Source organism: Peromyscus maniculatus, chromosome 11 (assembly GCF_049852395.1).
Source record: "Peromyscus maniculatus bairdii isolate BWxNUB_F1_BW_parent chromosome 11, HU_Pman_BW_mat_3.1, whole genome shotgun sequence".
Classification (NCBI taxonomy): Eukaryota; Metazoa; Chordata; class Mammalia; order Rodentia; family Cricetidae; genus Peromyscus; species Peromyscus maniculatus.
The window spans coordinates 100,535,918-100,548,688 of record NC_134862.1 but is presented as its reverse complement, the minus strand read 5'-3'; the positions used below and the strand labels follow the sequence as shown (position 1 = coordinate 100,548,688).

The following is a 12,771-nucleotide window of genomic DNA, read 5'->3' as shown; positions in this document are numbered from 1 at the left end:
GAGTCCTACTGTGTATATGGGAGGCTAGATTTGCCCTTGTGTTGTAATATTTTTAAAGAAAAGCATCATCTTGGCATTTCTTAAAGAGAATTGCCCTCTAACCGAACACTACTTTGTTAGCCATGTATGAAAGGACTCCAGTACAGTAATGAATTTAGTCATCAAATATCATGGACTGTCATGTGCTGTGTGCTCTTCTTAGTTTTGTTTAGCATTGCAGAAGACTCGTCTCAGATATCAGCCTCTTACTCATGAGTGTCAATAAGTAAGCTAAAGAAGTGAAATACATCAAGTAACAGGAGGGGCTTATGGTAGCAGAAGAGAAGACTGGAAATGTGCTGTCATGTTTCTATGGTAGAGAGGTCTCACTGACTTAGGGAAGGGAAGTAATTGGTGAGCCATGTGGGTATTTGGAAGACTGCTCCAGGCAGACAGCATGGCAAGGCTAAGGTACTACAGCAGGAGTACACCTGGCATATTTTCTCTGCCTCCAGAAGGCCAGCGCTAGCACTGAGGCCCGTGAGGGACAGCAGGAAAGGAGTAGAAAATGAAGTTCATACGTGACAGAAGTCATCAAAGCCTGTGTAGTGGCACATGCCTGTGATCCCAACAGTTAGGAAAAGTAGGAGTTTGAGGCTAACCTGACCGTGTCTCAAGAAAACAAAAAATAAAGCAAAAAAGAATATATTTAACAAAGTTTAAAAATTGTTTAAATTCTGGGTATATTTATAAGAAAGTCCACAGAATATGCCAAAAGATCACATGTATGCTATAAGGGGGAATTTTTAAGGGTGATTTCTGGGTTTTTACTTGAGGCTACAGGATGGAGTTGTCTTAACTGAGATAGGAATTGCTACCGTTTGATTTTGATGGAACATGACATTATCTTACATCCAAAGGGAGGTGTCACAGAGGCAGTTAGGTGTTTAATTCTGAGATTTAGGATGGGGGTGATAAATTTGGGGTGAATTATGATATAGGTAAAAATAGCTGTAGATAGAAAGGCAAATAGAGCAAAGGCCTGAATTACTGGACACCATCATTGTTTCTTTCGGGGAGGAGGTGGTACCACAGACTTTGAACAGACACTGCCTGAGCAGGAGACCCAGCAGTGTTAGGCCTGGAAGCAGGGTCAACAAAGAAAATGACAGGTTGACTTTGACCAGAGGATTTAAAAAAAAAAAAAAGACCTATGAGCTAACCTTTGGCTTTGGCAGTTTGGAGCTTGTAGAACAAACAACTTGCTGGAGTTTACCTCACTATATAGTAACTACTGTAAACATTTCTCCTGGCTATGCTAGTGGAAGGCTCTGGGAAACCGTGTCTTCTGTGACAGGGTAGCTGTGTTAGGAGAAGAGTATGAACATGCGGTTACCGGATGCTTGAAACATGGGGGTTTTTGACTAGCAAAGAAGGGGCCAAAAATACACATGAACTGAGACAGAGGTATAATAGTGCACAGCCTGTTGAGAAAAGCAGTGAGTTGTCCCCTGTTGCATGACCCTAAAGTGGTGTGTGGAAGACTGAAAAGGTGGTGACCGAATGGCTAACCTTTGAATAGAAAGAAGCTATAGGGTGAAGAGTAGTGCACCTAGAATTCCTCAAAAGAACTACCTTCAAGAAGCCAGTGAGGGGTTGCTTTCAGGACAGGGATGCAGCTCCATGATTGACAGAGTCCTTGTCTAGTTTATCCAGTTTACATGAAGCTCTGGGAGAGAGAAAAGGCTGTGGGGCAACAGTTCAGTCCACACGTGACCAGACTTCATACATGGTTGTCAGAGGCCGACGTTCCCAAGTGACATAGAAGATAGTGCGCCTGAGTCCTGAAAACAGTTACAGAGAAAGAAGAACAAGGTGCAGGACATGGGTGTGGAGACAGCGAGATCCATTCCTGCTTGGTTGGGTTTAAGCTACTATGCATATATCTTTGCATGTGCGAATAATAAACACATGGGAAATTGTGGCATGCACAGTACACATGAAATGAGAATGTTGAAGAGGGCTCTTTTTCCTTTACACTGTTGGGATTCTTTTCTGTAGGATTTCGTAGTTTATAGTTAGTTACTACTTAAAAATAAAGAAGTAGTTTGCCCAGTTTGGTAACCTTTAATGTTCACACACTCTGTCCTTTGACCCCAGTACCATAACAGCCTGAAGAAAAAAAGGAAACAGCTTTCTTAACCACTCGGCCATCTTCCAGTCCCTCCCCAGCTTTCCAGCATTAGGATTCTGCTAGCCTTAAGTAGACACTTGCAGCATGTGGCTTGCAAGTATCAGAAACTTAGATAACTATTCTTTACCTCTGCCTATCCTTTACCTCAAACCCTCACTGTGACTTGGTATGTTACTAGACATGCGCTGTTTTAGGACGTCCTATGCAAATACACACGTGGCTGTTTAAATGGAGGAAGTGACGACCTGAACTGAGCAGTACAGCCAGTGACAGCTTCTTTCTTCCTGCCATGACTGTATTGAAGCTCTGGAGCAGGTGTGTGATGGCTCTGACCAGAGTCCTTGTTTGTCAAAGCACATTATGACAGTGAAGTTTCCAGCTGTGGCTTTACCGGAAGGACAAATTCACTTTAGCAAAGTCTAAGCACTTGCTTAAGGGAAAAAGTTGAAGGAGGGGTATTTATAAAATTCCTCTCCTGACGGGGCTGGTGAGATGGCTCAGCGGTTAGGAGCACTGGCTGCTCTTCCAGATGGGCCCAGGTTCAATTCCCAGCACCCACATGGCAGTTCACAACTGTCTATAACTCCTGTTCCAGGGGATTCAACACTCTCACACAGGCATACATGCAGGGAAAACACCAATGTACATAAAATACAAATAAATAAATTTTTTAAAAAATTCCTCTCTTGAGCTGTTGAGATGCCTTGATGGGTAAAGATGCCTTCCATCAAGCCTAACAACCCGAGTTTGTGCACATGGTAGGAGAGACCAGTTCCCACAAGATGCCCTCTGACTTGTGTGCATGCGCTCTTGCATGCATGCATTAAACATTTAGAAAGTTATTTTTAGTTAAGAAAAACTGTTTCAAGGCAAGACTGCTAAAGTAGTGAAGAAGATAATAAACTAAGATTGCAAACTATTCTTGCTTAGAGAGAGATTGCATTTCCTTTTTTTATTTTTAAGATTTTTATTTTAAATGAGTATTTTTGCCTGTATATATGTGTACTACACTCATGCAGTGCCTGAAGAGGCCAGAAGGGGGGCGCTCTGAGAGTTCCAGGCAATTGTGAGATGCTGTGTGGAGGCTCAGAACTGAACCCAAGTCCTCTACAAAAGCAGCCAGTGCTCCAAACCCTGAGCCATCTTTCCAGCTTAGATGACATTTTTCTGTCAGTCCATTAAATTCACTTGTGTAGATGCAATTCAGTAACTAAGACTGTTTGACCCGCCAGGCTGTGGTGGCACAAACCTTTAATCCCAGCACTTGAGAGGCAGAGGCAGGCAGGCAGACCACTGTGAGTTTGAGGCCAGCCTGGTCTACAGAGTGAGTTCTAGGATAGACTCCAAAGCTGCACAGAGAAACCCTCTCTCCTCAGAAACAACAACAACAAAAAAGACTGACCCAGACTCTGTCAGTGGTTCTTTCTTGTTATTTAGTTTGGAAAGCTCAAAAGATAAGTGAAAAAATACAGTATTGGCTGTTAGAATTTGAGAGAGCAGAAGCATAAAATTTGTAATAATTTTCAGGAAATACTTGGTGTGTGTGGAATGAGGACACAGAGGAGACATGTCCACAGGCTTGATTGGCTTCACACAGAGCAGGAGTTGGATTCTGAAGGTTCTTTGACTTGTAGAAATTAGTGGCCATTCGCCATTCGTAAATTAAACTGGAAAGCCATTGAGGCCTGATAACCTCAATAGGATCACTTCTTGTAGGGATAAAATTGTTCACTTTACAGATATGAAAGGATGAGTTGGAGATGGTTATGCCCAAGTCACATACTGAGTGGTTGTGCCAAGTTTTAGGTCTGTGTGTTTCTGTTTGAGAACCCTGTGAGGGCTTCTTTACCTTCAGATTAGTCGGGAGTGTTGACAGGAAAGGCAATGTCCCTTAGGACTGAAATAGTATCAGTAACCTGTATTCCTGTTGCAGTGCACTGGGGCACACGTTAAATGTTACATTGCCTCTGCTCCTTAGTGTCCTGCCAGAAATGTCCATGGGGTCTGTTAATGTACTGGTGATACAGTAAGAGGCGGCTTGTATTTCTTCCTTTTTCTTCTTTTTTCCTTTTGAGACAGGATCTCATGTTAATATGTTTTAGAAGGTTAGAATTTTTTGTTGTTGTTGTTGTTTTTTTTTTTTTTTTTTTTTTTTTTGAGACAGAGTTCCTCTGTGTAGCCCTGGCTGTCCTGGAACACCCTCTGTAGACCAGGCTGGCCTCAAATTCACAGAGATCTGCCTGCCTCTCCAGAGTGCTGGGGATTAAAGGCAGGCGCCACCACTGCCCAGCTAGAAGATTAGAAAAATTTTAATAAGCCAAAAGCTGTTGGTAAACATTTGTCAAAAGACCTTTCAAAAGGTGTGTAGAAAAATATTAATTCCACCAATAAACAGAAGGAGATATATTCAAACCACAATGACAGTCACTTCCCTTCTTAGAATGATGAGTATCAAAATGGCATAGTGTTAGACACCTGTCATCCCAGAAGGCTGAGAAAGTCTCTAGTTTGAGGTCAGTCTGAAATTATTTCCAATGTTTTAGGAAAATGGTACAGCAGTTTTTCCAGAAAATTAAAAATAGAACTCCCGTATGATCCAGCGATCCTGCTTTTGGGTGTATAACCAAAGGAGATGGTCAGTGTATGGAAGAGGCATCTGCACTTACATAGTCACTGAGGATCATGTGTAATGTCCAAGTACAGAATTGGCATAAGAGTAACCACTAATATGGAGAAACTTGTATATAGCAGTAGAATACTGCTTGGTGAGGAATTCTAGATTGGAGGGAGGGATCAGATATTTTTGATTCAGGGTTTTACTATGTAGCCTTGGTGGTCTTGAACTCATGATCCTCCTGCCTCAGCCTACAAGTGCTGGAGTCCAGGTATATTCCATCATACCTGGACTCTTGAGCCTTTATTTTAAAAAAATAAGTTATGCCATTAAGAGAGCCAAGCACAGCCAGGAGGTGGTGTCCCACACCTTTAATCCCAGCACTTGGGAGGCAGAGGCAGGTGGATCTCTGAGTTTGAGGCCAACCAGAGCTGATATACAGAGAAACCCTGTCTTGGAAAAAAAGAGAAATCAAGCACAAAAAGGAAGTATGCTGAATATTTCTTCTATGTCAAATCCAAAAACACTGAATTTAAAGAAACTGGAGTTAGGCAGAGGCAGGAGAATCAAGAGTTTAGAGCCATCCTGAGAGATGTGAGACCCTGTCTTTTTTTTTTTTCCCTTAATCTGTCATAAAGATGTGAAGCTTGTGTTTGTTTTGTTTTTAAAATTTATGTTTATCTATGTGTCTGCATGAGTATATGCCACATGTGTGTGATTGTGCAGGCCAGAAGAAGGTGTCAGATCCCCTGGAGTAGGAGTTACAGGTTGTAGTAAGCTGCCAGGCATGGGTTCAACATAGATATTTGGAAACAAACTCGGGTCCTCTGCAAGAACAATAAATACTCCTAACCACTGAGCCGTTTGTCCAACTCAGAGAACCTAAAACAACAATAACAGGGCTGGAGAGATTGCCCAGTGGTTAAGAGTAGTGGCTACTCTACCAGAGGACCTGGGTTTGAATTCCAGTACCCACATGGTAGATAACAACCATCTATAACTTCAGTTCCAGCGGGTCTGACACCCTTTTCTAGCCTCCACAGCTACCAAGCATGCTTGGGGTTCACAAACATACATGCAAGAAAAACACCCTTACACATAAATTTTAGAGAACTGAGTATGGTAGTGTGTACCTTTAATCCCGCCACTTGGGAGGCAGAGGCAAGTGGATAGATATCTTAGTTTGAGGCCAGCCTGATCTACATGTAAGATACTATCTGAGGAAACGATGCACACAATAGGATGGTGATTGCCAGGGGCTTGTGAGAAGGGCTAGTCAGATGTTATTTGAAGAATGAAAAATTTTGTGTGTACACATACATGAACATGAAAAAGGCTCTGGATAAACATACAGTATGGTCACCACAATTAGTATAGATTTTTAAATGCTCTTCATATTATGAGGTGATGGATTATGTCATAGATCTATCTAGTCATTCTATAGTGTATACATGTGCCAGAACATCACATTTATCCTTAAATTCATATAGTAAAAAGTACAGAAACACTATGTGCCTTCTGATCTCATTTTATATAGCAAGGTAGAGGTGCGCTATGTGTCACTTGCACACACAGAAGCTGTTTGAAGTGGTCTGCTGGTGCTTTAAAGGTTTTCTTTCCTAGGTTTGCAAGTATCTGTTTTACTTGGGTGTTTAGGGAGCAGGCAGTTAAAGAGGGGGTAGGAAAAATACTAGGAGGGTATGGTAGAAATGGAATGATTTTAGGTGCTTACTTACGGGCAAATAAACCCTTAGATGATGTTGGATATGATTTTCCTTGGGGAGCATTCAAGGACTTACATCATTTTCTTTCTGATTTTCATGTTCCTCTTCATTTTCAGTAATGGTATCAAGTAGCCAGAGTACTCCTGCCAAAGCCCCCAGAGCCAAGAGCGGTCCGTCCATTTCCTCTCCGTTGTCAGCAGCTTGTACTCCAAACTGTGCTGGAGACCTCCCTCTTCCTTCAAATACCCCCACGTTCTTAGTCAAAACCACTCCTGCCAAAACCCGGTCTCCAGTCGGCAGAAGAGGCTCCATCTCATCTGTGTCCCCCAAGCCACTCTCATCTTTCAAGATGTCTCTTAGAAACTGGGTGACCCGAACACCTTCCTCATCACCACCCGTCACTCCACCTGCTTCTGAGACAAAGATCTCAACTCCAAGAAAAGCTCTCATTCCTGTGAGCCAGAAGTCATCACAAGCAGATGCTTGCTCTGAATCTAGAAATAGAGTGAAGAGGCGTCTAGACTCAAGCTGTCTGGAGAGTGTGAAACAAAAGTGTGTGAAGAGCTGCAACTGTGTCACTGAGCTTGACGGCCAAGTGGAGAGTCTTCATTTGGATCTGTGCTGCCTTTCCAACAACCAGGAAGCCCTTAGCAAGGACTCTGCAGGTCCTCCCAAATCAAGCCAGATTGAAGGTGCTGGTACAGGCATCTCAGAGCCTCCTTCTCCAGTCAGTCCTTATGCTTCAGAAGGCTGTGGAACACTGCCTCTTCCTTTGAGACCTTGTGGAGAAGGGTCTGAAATGGTGGGCAAAGAGAATAGCTCCCCAGAGAATAAGAACTGGTTGTTGGCCATGGCAGCCAAACGGAAGGCTGAGAATTCATCTCCACGAAGTCCATCATCCCAGACACCCAGTTCCAGGAGACAGAGTGGAAAGACGTCACCAGGACCGGTAAGCCTTCAGTGTGGGAGGATGTATGTCCTATTTGAAGGGGACCAAATGCAGTTCTCAAGTTTGTCTGGGACTCAGATTAAGTTTGTTAATTATTTGACAGCCCTGTTACTCCATTAAACCTTTCATCTGCTCATACTCCTCAGTCTTACTGCTTGATTCAGTAAAGTCTTCTCTCACCATCTAGGGTGTCAGCTCAAAAATATCTCTCCTGGGAGACAGTATGGCATCTTTTTTCTTTTTTTTTTTTTTAAAGTAAAGTTGTTATTCTTGGGAAACTTGCCAATATCCATAAGTAGATTTTCAGCTTGTAATTGCATTTATGATCAAAATGAAACTTAGGTATTTTAAAGTAATTAAATGACAGATTCCTTGGTTTGTTTTTTATGGCTTTTTCCCAAGTTTGTGATTATCTTACATACATCATTATTCTGAATCCTTGTGTTTGCTCTTTTAACCTAAATTCAGCAATTCAGTGTAATGTTACTTATCTTTTTAAGATTCACTTTTCATTGACTGACATGACATTTAAATGAGATGTTGTGGGAGAAATAAGTGAACCTTGCAGAGTGTGTGACTTAGAGTGGTGGAGGTAACTGAGCATTGAGTGAACCATGGACACCAACAGAGGGGTAGAGTGCTGCTGTTATTCAGTGTGCAGTTATGGGGAGGGGCTTTCAGCTCCATTATGACTCAGAATAAATAAATAAAACTCACTCTGAATTGAGGAAGATGACAGGAACATAATCCATAATTAGGAGCAGAAGTTAGGTATCCTTAGGCCAGTACTAGTGAGGTGAGTGTCCTGCTCCATTTAATGTCCTTAGCCCAGGCCATGCTTCTAGGAAAGGAATCGAGGAATATATAAAAGCTACTTGCTATACAAGCTAAAACAACTGTTCTCTTCCCTGAAAAGTAGGAGAACTCTGCTTCTAGCCAAACATGGTCACCAGTGTCCCTCTCCCCGGCTCCTCCCCAACCCCCATGGCCAGGGGGGAGGTGAGAAGCGTTTTCACCAGTAACGTAAATCGCAAAGCTCTAAGAATGGTGTGTCAATCTTTTATTATTATTATTATTATTATTATTATTATTATTATTAAGTTTTGGTTGTTTTATTTGTTTTTATATTTTATTGACTTGCAGGTTCTCACTGTGTATTCCAGACTGGCTTTGAATTCAGGACCTTCCTGCCTTAGTCTTCCAGGTGCTGAGATTATGGGAGTGTGCCACCATATACAACTAATGTTTCTTTATCAGAAAAGTGTTCCTTTATTGGAAAACAATGTAGAAGTGATAGCTGGTTTATCAGTTGAGGGGTCTGATTTGCTCAGGAGAATGGCAGCTATAACCTAGACACTTGCTGAGATAATTTGCAACTTTAACTTGGGAAGTCTCTAACTCTCTATTTTCTTCTAGGTCACCATTACTCCCAGCTCCATGAGGAAGATCTGTACATACTTTCGTAAAAAGTCCCAAGATGACTTCTGTAGTCCTGAACACTCAACTGAATTATAGATTCTAATCTGAAAGTTCACTGAACTTGGGTCTACAAAGATGGGGGTGAAAAGTGACTTTATAATTCTGGTCTTTAAGAAAATGGTCATCTTTTCATTTTGGAAAATTTAGCAGACCTAGTCAGGTCACACTATCTAGTGTAGACACAGCTTCCTGGGGTGAATGCTGTTTCCATTTCATATGATGGTTTGTCATCTGTAGCCTTTTCTAGCAGTCTGTGGTAATGACATCCAGCTCATGGAGGCAGAAAGCAAGGCACGCACGCCTCTTGTTATTCTGAAACTTCTGTATGGTGGAGTGTGTCCAGGACAGGGCCCGTCTGTGAAGGCAAGTCTGAAGACGTCCTCTAAAGAAGATGACTTAAGCGAGCATGGTCTTATGTGAAATATATCATCTGTTCACTATACTTCTGTGTGTGTATTTTTCAAACTGTAAAATGTGATATTCACATAAGTACTTTCTTATTGTTTCCATGTTAAAATACAGCATCTTGAGCTGAGGTCATGCCTATTTTAAATGCAGTGATTAATGTCAACTAAGGGAGAAAACAACAGAAAGCTGTGGAGGTCCCATGGAGTTTGTTTGTTTGTTTGTTTGTTTGTTTGTTTGTTTTGTTTACTAGATTTCTATCACGAACCAGCATTGCTCTTAGGGTGCGGTAGGGGGCTGTTGAGCACTTTGTTGAAAGAGATGCCTTATAAAGTCAGTAATTATACACTGAAACTAGGGCTTACATTTAGGTGTAGTTCTCAGTTCTCTGGGGTTTGTGACTTCTTCTAATGTCATCAGATTTTCGAGATAAAGTAATTTCTTACTGGTATTTTTATAAAAGATGTTAGCTGTGAACTGAAAATCCAGAACCTGGAAAAACACCGCTTGGTTTATTTGTACAAAAGGCTCTAGCTCTCTAGTATATTGGTAAGCAAAACCCAGCACTTGACCTGAATGGCTAGTGAAGAGGGTGTGTCAGCTGACTCTAAACAGTATGTGAAGTGCTTTAGCCCTTCTCTCCCTTAAATGCTACCTGTCGGTCCTCATGAAATGAGCATCGTTATAGCCTCCTTTGGAGGCTCTCGGAAAGAAACTTTATGGTCAGGGTAGGTGCCCCCTTACAGTTAGGAAAGGGTTTTTTCAAATCCCTGAGGGCTGGTTAAACTCTATTTCTATTGTGATTGCCGGGTGGTAGTGTCGCACACCTTTAATCCCAGCACTAGAGGCAGTCAGGTGGATGGATCTCTGAGTTCAAGGGCAACCAGGGCTATTACACAGAAACCCTGTTGGGGGATGGAGAGGACGAAACTTTAATTGCTTTGAGGTCATAAGTTAAGCAGGACTGAATAAGCATTGATTTTTCTCTGATTTTATTCAAGAAAAAAATTAAAGGAAGTCAGATTAGTCAAAAACCATACACATCGCAGCTTTAGCTGAGTGTTGAGGAATCTGCAGTGATGTTTGCTTGGTGAGTCTTAGGCAGTAGGGGGTATTTTTAATGATGCATGCCTGCCAATATTGTTGATATCTCTTGCTTTGAAAGCCAGTGGTGGTAGTCAGTGAAGCACGCGATTCGTGTCCACATCTGGCAGCACTGTGAGGGAAGCTGGAGGAAGTGCTGTCAGAAACTGCGGCCTCTGTCTGCTTGGGAGTCTGGTACCACAGATGAGTATCAAAGGTGCTGTGTAACAAGGCAGGAGTTATCCCTGCCTATTTTAGTATCAGACTTGGAGTCACTAAATAATAAGCCTTTTTATCTTGTCTGATGTTCTTTCCCAAGCTTTTTACACTGACCTAGACGCAATCCACACAAAAAGGAGTAATAATCTGGAGTCCTTTTTGCTTGCTTGTGGAGTAAAATGTGTTTGTTTACAAAGTATAATCTAATTCAAACTGAAAGAGGTTCTAATAAACGGTTTCCTCAGACCTTGGATATTTAGATGACTTCGGTTACTTAGTGTGCTGTTTTGAATTACGAATGGCCCCCATAGTCTGATGTTTGAATGGTTGGTCACCAGGGAGTGGCACTGTTTGAAAGGATTAGGAGGTGTGGCCTTTCTGGAGGAAGTGTGTTACTAGGGGTGGGCTTTGAGGTTTCAAGAGCCTGTGCCAGGCCCAGTCTCCCTCTCCCCTCCTCCATTCCCCCTACCCTGGCCTGTGGATCAGTAGCTCTCTGCTCTCAGCTACTGCTCCAGCTAGCTCCATGCTCTTGTGCGCCCTGCCATGATGATAAAGGACCAAGCCTCTGAAACTGTAAACAAGCCCCCAGTTAAATGCTTTCTTTTACAAGAGTTGCCTTGGCCAAAGTGTCTCTTCACAGCAGTAGAACAGTGTCTACAGCACTTGGTAAAGGAGCATGGGTAAAGTAGTTCTTTGTCAAAATAAGTACTTTGATCCCAAACTTTTCCATTTGGATATATTCCAAGCAGTGTGGCTATGTTGATACTAGTTCCTTTGGCTTTTTGTTTTGTTTTTCAAGGCAGGATTTCTCCGTGTAGCCCTGGCTGTCTGGCCTGGATCTCACCCTTTAGACCAGACTGGCCTGGAACTCAGAGCCGCTTGCATCTGCCTCCCAGTTGTGTGGGAGGTGCACGCCACCACCTCCCTGTTTCTTTTGGCTATTTCAAGGTTTTTGTGGTGTTTAATAATTAGTCTCTTGAAATGTCTCTTATTGTGGGCTGCACATATTATTGATGACAAACTGTAGCTGCCCTTGTGTTGGAAAAGAGGTCAGCCCACAACCTGTACCCTATCCCTTATCAGAACTGTGCTTAGACTTTTGAATACATTGTGGATAGTAGGCATATTTACTCTGGTGTGTATGTGTGTCTGTGTCTGTCTGTCTGTCTGTCTTTAATCTTTAATACTCCTCATACGTACGCTCAAAATTGGTCTATGGGGTCAGTGAGATGGCTCACTGAGCCTGATGACCTGAATCCCTATCTGTTAGCATTCAGGTCTACCCCTTGGGGACCAGGCCAATAAGCAGACATAAAGTCTCCTTTAAGAGAAAACCCCTCCCCCATCTCTCTTTTTCCCTCTCCCTTCTTTTCTTTACTCTCTTCCTATGAGGTCTTTCTGCACATCCTCTCTTTTTCTCCTTCTCTCTCTTCTCTCCTCAGCCCCTGCCCACTTTCTTCCTTTCCCTTCCTAATAAATCTTTCCATGTGAGTGCTGCCTGCATGGTGTGCCTTTCCCTGCAGCTCCCACCCGCCATGACTACCTCCCACCGTGTCTGCACCCACCATGGGGCTCCTCACCTCCAACCCACCTGGTGAAAAGAGAACCACTTCCCACAAACTGTCCTCCAGCCATCATATGTTCCTTGGTGTGCATATTTCCTACACACACACACACACACACACACACTCATTTTTTTCTTAAGAAAAAAAATAAGCTTATGACCATATTCTTAAAGAGATCACATGTCTGGTCAACGTGTTTGTTGAGAGCCTATCTAAATACACTGATGCTCTTGGGGCTGTTTTTGTGCTTTTCCTGATCCCAAGAGAGTCAGACTTCCTTTCATACTGTTCACAAAGCACAGGCCAAGTAGTCTCACAGAATCAGCCACAACTAGGCAGTGGAAATTACTTCTCACAGCATCGATAGGAAGGGAGTCACTGGTGATGCACTAGGAAGCCAAAGTCGTGGCAGTTCTCAAGGGCTCGGTGCAGGCCCTGCCGATGCTTGTTCAGTCACCTCATGCTGCTCACAGGATTTTTGAGAGGACCTGTGCCACATACTAACCATTAAATCTTGAAATACTAGAAAACTACCTGGCCCTTTAGATATTGGTTAAAAG

General features: G+C 42.6%; 1 protein-coding gene across 4 annotated transcripts in view; it reads left to right on the top strand.

Annotated features, from left to right (window-relative positions):
- Positions 1 to 10,897, top strand: part of Dtl (denticleless E3 ubiquitin protein ligase adapter) — a 38,640-nt gene extending 27,743 nt beyond the window's left edge. For all 4 annotated transcript variants that reach the window (XM_042258861.2, XM_042258863.2, XM_042258864.2 and 1 more), the window contains exons 14-15: positions 6,628 to 7,460; positions 8,877 to 10,897. In XM_042258861.2, coding sequence (XP_042114795.2) covers positions 6,628 to 7,460; positions 8,877 to 8,975 — 932 coding nt within the window. In that variant the 3' untranslated portion in view covers positions 8,976 to 10,897. The remainder of the gene's footprint in view (positions 1 to 6,627; positions 7,461 to 8,876) is intronic.
- Positions 10,898 to 12,771: the final 1,874 nt, after the last annotated feature.